The sequence below is a fragment of the Pezoporus flaviventris genome, unplaced genomic scaffold (genome assembly GCF_033815535.1).
Source record: "Pezoporus flaviventris isolate CSIRO_AGI_PZ_B2104156 unplaced genomic scaffold, CSIRO_AGI_Pfla_v1 ptg000126l, whole genome shotgun sequence".
Taxonomy (NCBI): Eukaryota; Metazoa; Chordata; class Aves; order Psittaciformes; family Psittacidae; genus Pezoporus; species Pezoporus flaviventris.
The window spans coordinates 525,126-537,186 of record NW_026892674.1 but is presented as its reverse complement, the minus strand read 5'-3'; the positions used below and the strand labels follow the sequence as shown (position 1 = coordinate 537,186).

General features: G+C 40.4%; 1 protein-coding gene across 1 annotated transcript in view; it reads left to right on the top strand.

Moving 5' to 3' along the window:
* The first annotated feature begins 51 nt into the window (after positions 1–51).
* PGGT1B (protein geranylgeranyltransferase type I subunit beta) overlaps positions 52–12,061 on the top strand; it is a 35,845-nt gene continuing 23,835 nt past the window's right edge. The window contains 2 exon segments of the mRNA XM_061478529.1: positions 52–174; positions 6,010–6,128. Coding sequence (XP_061334513.1) covers positions 6,047–6,128 — 82 coding nt within the window. The 5' untranslated portion in view covers positions 52–174; positions 6,010–6,046.

Genomic DNA, 12,061 nt, shown 5'->3' with positions numbered 1-12,061 from the left:
ACGCAGCACTAGCGCGCCGGTCAGGATCGGTCACAAGATGGCGGCGACGGCGGCGGCGGCGCCTTGGTCGGGAGAGGCGGAGCGGCTGGACTTCCTGCGGGAGCGCCATGTGCGCTTTTTCCAGCGCTGCCTGCAGATCCTGCCCGAGCGGTACTGCTCCCTCGAGACCAGCAGGTAGCGGGACGGTATCCTGCGCCTCTGGGAACGGGTGGGGGCCGGAGACCTGGCGTGACGTTCGGGCAGCACGGTCGAAGGGCGGGGCTTTTGCCGTTCGCCAGCTTTACCTGTTCCCCGTACAACCGTTTTTCTCTGGCGGGTGGTCGCGCTGACAGAAAACCTGTCCTGGAGAGGCTGCCGCAGCTGGAGCAGGAAGCAACAGCAGGAGCACGCTGTGGCGGCCCTGTGATCGGTCGCGTCCCGCTGTGGCCGGAAAGGAAGCGCTGCCTGTAGGATCTGCCCACCATCGCACGGCTCCCCAAAATACGAGTGGATGTAGGGGCTTCGTTTGTGCGCGCTTAAATTCCCCGTTATCCACGAGGAAAGACTTTTTGATCCTTTTAATGTGTTTAAGGTCTGTGCTTCAGTCTTGAAAGCCGATTTTAAAATTAGTGACTTAAACCTTTTGTTGATCGAAGTCAGAGTACATACTGTTATTTTTTATTTTTTTTTCAGTGTAGCAGAATTAATTTAAATCTTCATTAGCTAGTAGGAGAGTTAAAGTACTAGAGAAGTATGTATCTCCTTTGGAATTTGATGGACAGTTTTAATGGCTTCAGGATCCACTTACTTAAAATTCCTAGTCTTTACATAGCATAGTTATATCTGAGGCACAAGAGAATCAATATTTTGATTGTCAAGGTGCACTTGATAAAAACTTGGAGACGTGTAGAGGGTTTGATATTCAGCCAGTAAAATCACCAGGTGCTTTCCACTTTCTAATGTTTTGCAAGTCACACTGTGAAAAATGCCGTTGATCAAGTCTTCATGCTGAATCAAGCTTTATTTCAGTTGAGAGTACAAACACTTGGTAAAAACGTGTAAGAACTACTATGGATAATGCTGAACTGTGTGGAATAACCCTTTATATACAAAAGGGAATTCTGAAATATTTATTTCAGAGATGTAAGCCATTAAGAATTAACTGATGTTTCAGCATACTTTGCCAGTTATTTTAAATGACAGCACAAGGAGGTCTAGGCATGTTGTACTCTTAACTCTAAGTATTACAGTTAACAATAACATGCATTTATACTAGAATCATAACGCAGAGGGCTAACCTTGGCCACACTGTCATGCAGAGAAAGGCTAAAGAAGTGTTCTGCCTTAAAGAGGGAAGATCTGATCACAGCCTTCCATTACCAAGAAAACTAGTAACAGAAAAGGTAGGAGTGCCCTGGTTACAAGGGACCATGGTGGTGGGTGTCCTGGGCTATGGGAACAAATTGCTTCAGGGCAAATTGTTTAAATGTAGGAAAGATGTTCTTTGCTGTTGCACAGTGAAGTGATGGAGTCTTCCTTGAAGACCTGGCTTGTCAGGGTCCTGTATCTTCTCATGTACAGCCCTATGCTCTGCAGGAGGTGGGACTGGTGATCTCCTGGATGTTTCTGTTTTGTTCTGTGATTTAGATTGCCAGGCTGTCAGTTTGCTAGTGAACTGAAGCAGAGGCCCTGGTTTACATGGGGTCTTTCCCATTCTTTTTAAATAATGCTAATTATAATGCCAATTGTTTTGAAAATTCTTGAGCAAACAAGGAGTTGCCTGAGCTTAAGCTTAATGTGTGCTCATAGTGACCGCAGTGCATTAAATAACCAGTGCCCCATGTATTGTACACAACGGTTGAGCAGCTCTGCAAAAAAACACCGTTTTCTGAAAACTGAAACTGTCAATTTGCATCTCTTTCGGGATGGCTTAATTTTGGGGTAACAAGCACAGCTTAGCCCTTCAATTAGGATAAAAATGGCAGTCATCTAAACTTACGCATTTTTTTGAGTTTTTACTCAGCCAGAGGTTTTCTAGTTCTCTCACACTGATTTTTAGATCAGTGTTCTGCAGATATGCATACATATCTGTTAAGAAATTCTAAGCAGGGGATTGAACCACAAATGCGTCATCCCCAGTTTGACCTTGAGGGTACTAAGGCTTTTTTTTTTTTTGACAAGTACAAGGTCAGTGGGTTCAGAAAGCCGCCTGAGCTGGCACTGCTGCAGAAAGAAATGCTGTTACCATTTTATTCTTACTTCTCTTGTTCCTGCACTTTGTGGTGAAGTAAATGGGGAAACTCAAGTAAATTAAAGAGAGAATTCTTAAAAAAAGATGTCAGTGAGTTGGTTTTAGTTCACTGCACTGCAGCAGAAGTGGCTGCATTTGTGGACACCAGGCAGTGTAGTAGAGCATGAAATTTTCCACACAGTGCTGGTCCGTTCTGAGTTAATCTGTAGTTTGTCAAACAATAAAAGAGTAAGTACAGCGATAAAAGGAATTCAGTACTACCTTTTTTACTCAACATACTGGCTTAAAGCCTTTATAATTATTTCTGTTGCTACTGCATGCAGCATCAGCAACAGTAGTTTTTAAGTAATCTTAATCCATGCCTGAAGATGAAGAGCACTGAACCTGTCATCAGAAACATCTTTACTTGCTTGTCTTGGACAGGAACTTAAGACAAATGATACCTGTTTTGTAAGCTTTCTGTAAGTTGGTTCAATAAATTTCAGCTGCCAAGCTGTGATCCTTGTCTTCCTGAATTAATACACATGTAGTAACTAAAGTGGTACGAGGTTTGAAGAAAAGTAACAGCAAAAGTGATGCCAGACTTGGGGGCTGTCTTATAAAGGGTGGCCCTCTATGGAAATAGCTGTATACAAAACTTTTATGCTTCATGATATGTTGTCAGCTAAGGTGCTGCTAAGAGTTTCTTTTTTAGGCTTAGAACATGTAGCTGTTAATTTTCGGTGAGGGACTAAGGATGCAGTAGCTAGGTGGCTGCATCAGGCTCTACGTCCAGTGGTGCCAGATGTTCTTGGCTATTATATGTAAATTCCAGCGCACTATGTGGGCTGTTCTTTAGTCATGCTGGTGCTGTTAACACAGAGGATCAACTCTCAATAAGTAAACTGAAACTTAACTATATGTAAACCCACTTTTTACGTTTTATCTGATCCATGTTCTGATCCATCCCCAGCATCCCTGGGGGTTCATTAGGGACCGTAGTGATAGGACAAGCGGTAACGGGTTAAAACTTAAACAGGGGAATTTTAGATTGGATATAAGGAAGAAATTCTTTAAGGGTGGTGAGGTACAGGGAAGTTGTGAATGCTCCATCCCTGGCAGTGTTCAGGGCCGGGTTGGACAGAGCCTTGGGTGATAATGGTCTAGCGTGAGGTGTCCCTGCCCATGGCAAAGGGGTTGGAATTAGGTGAGCTTAAGGTCCTTTCCAACCCTGACTATTCTATATTTCTATTCTATGTATTTTTAAGAATAGATGACAGTTATTCTCTGTCTTGTATGTACAGCCTTGTGGGTTTGTACCTAGTTTGCTGCAGTTTCTACTGCTGAAGTTGACATGTTATTTGTGCCTCACTGGAAGTAGCATAGCTGGGTAACACAGTGTGAAAAAGTCTCTAAGTAGCTTTCAGTACAACATTGTCTAACATGCTGTTTGTGAAAATCAGAAAATACATGCGAGGTTTCCAAGAAATAATTTACTGTAGTTGAAGAGTAGCTTTCTTGTTTTGTTTTTTTTTATAAAAGTAGTGGTTTTGCTTGAAAAAATTGGGTTATTATCCAGAATCAGATTTTGGGTTACAAAGACTTGATAAACAACAAAAGTTGATACAAGCATTGAAGTGTTAATTTTTGCACTTCGAAGGGCAGGTTTTTAGTCATCAGGTGGCTTAAAAGATACTCTTGTTCCACCTTTGTGTAAACCATACATTTTTAGCTTTCAATACTCGAAACTTTATTTGTAATAATAATAATAGGAAAAAGACATGTTTTAGAACCCAATGATATAGAGCAAGTTTACACTTTCTGCCATGAATACTTTTACTGGTGGAGGTGTACGCTGTTCCATGTTGGGTTTTGGGGTTTGTAGTTTTAATTTTTTGCGAGGATCTTAGAGTTCCATGGAGGGATTTTTTTTTGAAGAAGGAATGTGGATCTGCTTGAGCAAGTTCAGAGGAGACCATGAAGATGATCAGAGGGCTAAAGCACCTCCCCTATAGAAACAGGCTGAGAGAGCTGGGCTTGTTCAGCTTGGAGAAGAGCAGGCTCAGGGGAGACCTTAGAGGAGCTTCCAGTGCCTAAAGGGGGACTAAAGAAGTCTGGAGAGGGACTTTATGCAAGGGCCTGTAGGGACAGGACAAAGGGGAATGGCCTAAGCTGACAGAGGGGAAGTTTAGATTAGATACTAGGAAGAAACTCTTTACTGTGAGGGTGCTGAGGTGCTGGCACAAGTTGTCCAGAGAACCCGTGGCTGCCCCATTCCTGGCAGTGTTCAAGGCCAGGTTGGATGGGGCTTAGAGCAAGCTGGTCTAGTGGAAGACGTTCTTGCTGGTGGCAGAGGGATTAGAACTGGATGATAAGGTCCATTCCAACTGTAGTTGTTCTGTGATTTTGTGTTAATGTCAGTGTTCAATATCCAGGCAGGTTACAGTTTAATACCTTTTGTTTGCAAGAATGGTATGAAAAGCAATGGAAAAGCTGAGATTTAAAGTAAAAGATAGGGGGAAAAAAAAGAATCAAAGGATGTCAAAAAAGGTGAAAAAAAAATCAGGTAACTTCAGATTAACAAGTCACCACTATTCACCTGAGTTCTGGCCATCGTTTGTGTTATGTAATACTAGCAGTTTTGAAACAGCAGTTGTTGACTTAAATTCTGGTTGTGAATGGCCAGGCAATGACTATAGCAGCCTGTCAGCCCTCCAGTAGCAATGTCACCCTTTGAGGTTGTGTCACTGTAGTGAGATGAGTGCCTGCTGCATCATTATTTGGCTGCTGTTATTTAATTAGATGAATTCTGTTGAGGGTGTGTTTGGGCTGACATCACCATTTGTCTTTGTTCTTACTGTTGGCGCTTCTGATGCAGAACCACATGCAGAAATTACGTGGCTGCAGAATCTTCTGTCTACATCTGTCTGTCGTCATCAGAGGTGCCTACTACTGGCAGACAAGGTGGCTCATCAACTTGTGACTTACTGCAAATTGTAACTTAAGTCTCCGAAGGAAAGCTGACATTAACTTCTGAAGTTAGTTTGCTGAAGTGTAGTTTCTGTCTGCTTAGCAGCTGTTTCACAATCCATCATCTTACATGGTGAAAGGAGAGCAGGAGTTCCTAGAATAATAGTCAGATGCAAGGGTGGGTGGCAGAATATTACATCCCTCTAATTTTAATCTGATTCAGAGCTTCCAAGGTACCATTACATTAACATTTTCTCTCATAGAAAGCTATCTCAAATTCCTAACACAGTGCTGTTGCTTTGGTGGTCTGTCAGAGCAAGTAATGCAGCTGCTTGAGGGTTTAAACTAGGTGACATACTTTAAGCTAGATGACTGCAGTGGTTTGGGGTGAAAATGAAACCCTCAAAGAAGGTGTTAGCATGCAGGTATGGTAGCACATGCTTATACAAGGAAATGGGCTGTATGCAAGAAATTCAGCATGCTAGCTGTTTCACTCTTGTATTGGACACTTGGATTTGAAGTGCTTGATTTTTTATGTTTTAATTTAGTTATCTATGCTTGCAAGAAATAAGTACCTCTAGATGGTGATTCTTCCTGTGTGCTTGTTCATACATTGGTTAGGTACAAAGGAAGCCTTGCTGTTTGACATCTTACAGAGAAATGTTTACAGTACAAAGAACATAATTTCATCATGCTTTCTGAGCTAGGCTCTGTGTGTTGCACCACTGTCAAAGGCTGAAAATTCATAGATATATCTGTTTCTGCAGCCATTTGTTAATTTCCCCATGATATTTATGGTGGGAAGTGTAAGTCTTATCTTTTTCTTTTAGGTTGACAATTGCATTTTTCGCACTCTCTGGTCTGGATATGTTGGATTCCTTAGATGTGGTGAACAAAGATGATATAATAGAATGGATTTATTCCCTGCAGGTCCTTCCCACAGAAGACAGTGAGTGAGTTTTTAGTTTTTTTTATTGATACTAACATCTTTACTTTTGCTTTTTACCTGGGGAATAGTGGTAATAGCCTCTTGGTTTTTGTAATATACAAAGTTGACCTTCCTGAAGTGCTGTCCTGGTAATTCCAGATGGATATGTTAAGTGAGTCCTAGAAATACATCTCTCTACATTAATAAATAAAGCAAGAAGCAGCAGTTAGTTCAGCTTTTTAATGTATGCAAGTTGAAAAACTGGAATTTATTTGAAGATAAGACAGTATAAAATAGTATAATAAAGTTGCATCTTTAAGCATCTCAGAGGAACATTTCACCTGGTTTTAAAAGAAATGCATATGTTATGTAAGATTACAAATATCATTATATTGACTTCCACTAATTGTAACTATGCCAGGAACTTCACAGGTTATGGTTATTCAGAATATCGTTTGGAAAATGGAAGGTTATCAGTTAAGAAGCAAAAAGGATGAACTCAGTTCCTGCTTTAAAATTAATAATCTTTTCCTTAGATCTGTGAAGGTTAAAGTTACCTAAGTTTTTAGGAGTAATGCTGGTTCTGCAGCCCAGCTGTCCTCAGATTGGAAGGTGCAGATCCAAGCCAGAGAGGGAGCACACAGGAAGGGTCCTTTTCCTGGCAACTTGGCAGAAGTCAGGGAGGTGCTCTTTCTGTGGTTAGTTGCTGTTGGCAATTTTTAATATGGCAGTGCAGGTGAATGGTTAATAGCAATAGAGGGAGCGAAAGAGAGGGAGATGCAGGTGAGATGACTACTGCTTTCTGGCAGGAGGTGCTGAAATGTGAAGTGATGGTGCTCTATGCTGGTCTCTAGAGAAAAGGTGATTCCAGGTACCCCTCTGTAAAGTCATGAATGTGTACTTCATATGTTGCATGGTGGTAGAAAGAAAATTGTCTTTTTCCTTATAATATCTAGTCTAATTATATACTTAAAATAGGTGTCTTCCCTAAAAGCAGTTATATGAAAGAAAAGCATTTTTATGAAGTAAGCATATGGAAGTCAAGATTGACGGTGCTTAGTTTTTACAGTTATAAAAAGGTCCTTTTTATTATTATGGAGACTTGAGAGCCACCCCAGGCATTAGTGCTAATAGATTTGTTTTCTTGTGTTGTATTCCAGGACTGATTCTAGAAAATTAGGGGTTTGGATCACGTAGTTGTTCTCACAACATTTTTAATTGTGAGAAGGTTCCTCTCCCTTAAGGTTAAAATTTTTTTCCATGATGAACATGTGGGTGTTTTTCAGGAGTTGCTCACTTTCTGATCTTTATTCCAGTTTTCAGGAGTGTATTCTGAAAGAACAGTGAAGTTTGCAAGAAGAGAGAGTAGAATAGGTGTTTTTTTGTTTGTTTAATAGCATGCAATAGTTCTTGGGAGGGTGTTCTAACTAGCCAATGTTTGGAATAGTCCCATTGTCAAGAGCCTCAGAGGAAGAACAGTATGAATTTCAGCATGCAGATGTGGAGCCAAGTCCAAGGGCACAGCTGAGATATGCTCCTCCTTTTTCTGGCTATCATCATAAAACTACGGGAGAGTAGCTTTAGGAGGGCTCTATTGGGAGTGCATTCTGTGCTCTTAAGTAATTAGTATTTCCTTTTCACCAGAACAAACTTCCCTTCAATACTATATTTTTGTATCACATTGTAAAAACTCTGCTGTTCTTACGCGCTTAGGCTTTTGGTTGATAAAGCTATCTGATCACTTGACCCCTAAAATTCAGCATTATTTTTGTTCCATTTTTACTTCATCTAATGGACAATCGAGGGTGCAAAACATAAACTATACCAGCATCAGCAAGTTAGATATTGGATGACTACATGTGCAGAAGAGAATGTATACCCTTCCATAGAGTCTGCTTTGAATAAAATGTATTCACTTTCTTTTTTTTTAATCCTGGGTGTGTGCAACCTTTTGTTAACTGACAGCCCCCCAGCATTAGAGCCCTGACGCTCTCTTTTTCCTCTTTGAAGTAGCTAAACCCTGGTAGGCTGTAGATGTCAAGTTGTTAGTTTTGAAATGCTTGTGCATCTCTAGTTAGAGAATGGTTGCTAGCTTGATGCATAAGAATCCTTCCAGGTGAAAAAAAAAAAAAAAAGCCTTTACATCGCTTTTAAATAAACTTTCTATTGCAACTTTTTTTACATGCTTGCTGATAAATGTATTTTTTAATGGAAGATTTAGAATTTTAATGTTCTTAATCATGCTTTTATACTGTAGTTTCTGGAATGATGAATTCCAGTAATCTTGCCTTAAGTAAGCGTATTGTACTTTAAACAAGTCTTCACTGATTGTGTGACTGAAAACCTAAGTCTTGGGGCTTGTTTTTGATCTTGTCACTGTTTGAAATCTTAAAGTGAGCAAAAAGAGAATTCCTGTAATTCTCATCAGAAAAAATAAACTCTGCTGTTCATGTTATCCCTCTAAAGGTTCCATATCCATAGCGCTTCAGTTGACTTTTATTTGAAGTACTTTTTAAGATGGCAAATTCAATTTAGTTTGAGCGCTACTGCTACTTAGCAATTTTTCAAATGAATGTGAGACAGAACAGTTGATGCTCTGCAAACTTAGTATCTATTTGTTTTTATCAGTAACAGTTACAGTAGGTATACTGGCTAGGATAGAACTCATTTTTCCCACAGTAGCCTGTTTGCTGCTGTGTGTTGGGCTTATGGCTAAAACAGTGTTGGTAACTAACACAATAGTGCTGGAGCTACTGCTAAGCAGTGCCTGCACAGCGTCGACGCTGTCTCTCTTTCCATATCTGCACTCTGTTTTCCCCTAGCAGATATAGCCAGGGGACACAGCCAGCACAGGCCCTGACTGACCTGAGGGATACTCCATATCCTCTGACATCATGATCAGCAGTAAAACCCTGGAAAGGGGGGAAAAAGGAGGTGATATTTTTGTTGTAACATTTGTCTTCTTGAGTATAACCCTGAGATGTGCTGAGCTCCTGCTTTCTGGGTTGTGGCTAGACACTTGCCTGCCTGATGGGAAGTAGTGAATGAGTTCCTCCTTTGCTTTGCTTGTTCCCATAGCTTTTGCTTTGCCTATCAAACTGTCTCTGTTTAAATCTGTGAGCCTTCTCCCCTTCTCTCTGTTTTCTCACCTGTCCATGGGAGGGGGAGGTGAGTGGGTGCTTAGCTGCTGGCTGGGTTCAACCCACCACAGCAGGGCATTACAGAACCTGGTAGAAAAAATTTTGAATTTTGTGGTTTAGAATACTTACTAGACAAAATATCACAACATACTGTGATAGATTTAGGTAACATGTTTGTATTTACTCGTATGTGATATGTCTGTTGGCTCATAAAAGCTTCAACTCAGAGGTTTGTAGCATTTGAAAATTTTGGGTGAAACTAAAGCTTACGAATGCAAAATGTTGAGATCTTGATCTCGCTGGGTAAGAAAGCAAATATATACTCTAATGAGCCCAACTGAAATGCATTAAAGGAAGGTAAAGATTAAGGTCTGTCAGGATAGACTATATTCTTCTGTGAGTTTGTTGTAACTGATGCAAAAATAATGCCCTTTAGGTGCCATAATTTCAGTTGAAGTATTCAAGAGACTGACTCAGTACCAGTTCTAATTAGGAGAGAATGGCATGTCACACATGCAAGCTGATCCTCCACAGAAATTTACCATCTTTAGCTGTAGGCTTAATCTGATTACTGTCTTTGAAGGACCCCTGTCTTCTATAACTCTTGCAAAATAGTTTGGCTTTATAGTCCTTATATTTGGGCCATAGTACTTCACCTGTGCTTTTGGTAAATGCTCTGTTTAGGCCCATGGCTGATACATGTTTTTGTGTGTTCACTGCGGAAAGACCATGCTGTGTTTCCTTTCAGAAAGAAGTTGAAATCTTGAAAAAAATAAAGTTTTTTTTTTTCTTTTTGAGAAGGGTGGTGCTCTCTTACAAGCCTTATCAGAAATTATGTGTATTTAGACTTAGACTTGCTTTTGAAAGTGTTAGTAAAATTGGAAAAGGGTTGACAGGAGATCCTGTTTCAGTTGAATGTTCTTAACATTATTGTTATGTCAAGACTTTTACTATTTTTCTTCTCATAAAGCAGCTCCTAGACAGACTTTCCAATTGAAGTACACCTCTTGGCTCTGTGTTCAAGTAATCTAACTACAGACAGACAGTGGAGACACTTATCCACCATCCGCCCCCACAGCAACACTGGCATGTGTTTGGCCCTTTTTGAGAGCTGGTTTAGCTTGTTAAAGTGGAAGAAAGCATCCATTTATTTGTCTAACAGAAGGTTAGCTTTGTGTTCTGCTTGTGAACCGTGTTGGCTGGGAGTGCTAGTGCCAGTGCCAGCCTTATGAAAGGGAGAGAGAAGATTGTGCTTTCTGACAGCAGGCTACTTCACTAGCTTTGCTGTACTAAGGAGTGCCACCAGAAGGAGAGCTGAGACGTATTTCATTTGTGGGTCTGGACCCCCAAAACCCCGTGCATAGAAGGCTGAAAACCATTACACTACATGAGGGACCTAAAACTTTCTTCTGTCAAAGTCTAAATTTAGATAATTAATGATTCTTCTTTACTTGTGCGTCAGTACTGAAGAAAATGTATAAAATGTCATTGACTGTTTTTTGCGATCATTGTTATATGTGACCTTTCTGATTGTGAGTTTCTTCAGCAAAAATACCAATTTTGCTCCAACATAACCTTCTTCAGTGGCTACATATGAAGTGTTTAACTGGATGTTAATGGACTTTGATTTTAGAGAATGCAACTTTACATTTTATAACATATTCTAGTGCTTTGATTTGTAAGAATAACTATTTTTTAGCCCTAGTTCAGGAAGAATTGTTTATGCTTACTTTTGTCTGGATGTACCGCTGTGTCAGCCTGTGTTAAAGCTGTGACTTTTTATGTTAAGATTTTAGTGATGTATGTAAGCTTGCTTCTGTCTGTACTTGGCAAAATGAGAAAAGCCTTGGAATGAGAGGAATACATTGGTAACTGAATGGGATGAAGCAGTGGTAAAAGTTACCGATCTTCCCATGCAAGATAAATTATAAAAGATAAATAACTAAAATGTCCTATCTGTAACAAAAGACCTGCCAGGATAAGTCATCTGTGGTCATGACTTGAAGCTCTGTTACATGTTTTAAGGACTTTCTGACCTATATACACATAAGTAATGTGGCTTTATTCATGGGAAGGTCTTGGCTCTTGATATAAGTGTGGAGTCTTTTGGTTTGGGAAGAGGGTTAATTTTCTTTAGTTGCATTGTTGGATGTGAAAAGTTTTTCCAGGTGTGTTTTGATCAATGTGGAAAAGTAGTAGTAGTAGTAGTCATGCAGCAGTTGATGAAATGTCTTATTTTTTTGCACTGTTCCAAGCTCTTTCAGTGTTTAAGTATGCTTAATTCTGAAAGTGAACACTAGTTGGTGCCATTTCATAACTGCAGCTAATACTTGATGCTTCAGCAGACTGTGCTGACAGACTGTGCTGAGGCTGAACTCCACTCCAGCAATTTTTTATTAGGGACCTACAAGAGGGAGTCCATAGAAATCTGGAGAGGGACTTTTTACAAGGACATGTAGTGACAGGACAAGGGGGATGGCTTTAAACTGGCAAAGAGGAGATTTAGATTAGACGTTAAGAAAAATTCTTCCCTGTGAGGGTGGTGAGGCACTGGCAGAGGTTGCCCAGAGCAGTTTTGAATGCTCCAACTCTGTCAGTGCTCAAGGCCAGGCTAGGCAGGGATTGGAGCAATCTGGTCTAGTGGAAGGTGTCCCTGCCTGTGGCAGGGGGTTGGAACTAGGTGATCTCTTAAGGTCCCTTCCAGCCCTGTTTGTGGTTCTGTGGCATAAACTGTGATCATATCCTTTTAATTAGTGTATGTTTAATTTCTAATTCTGTTTCTGATTCTGACAAGCTGTTTGTGATTCAGGAAAG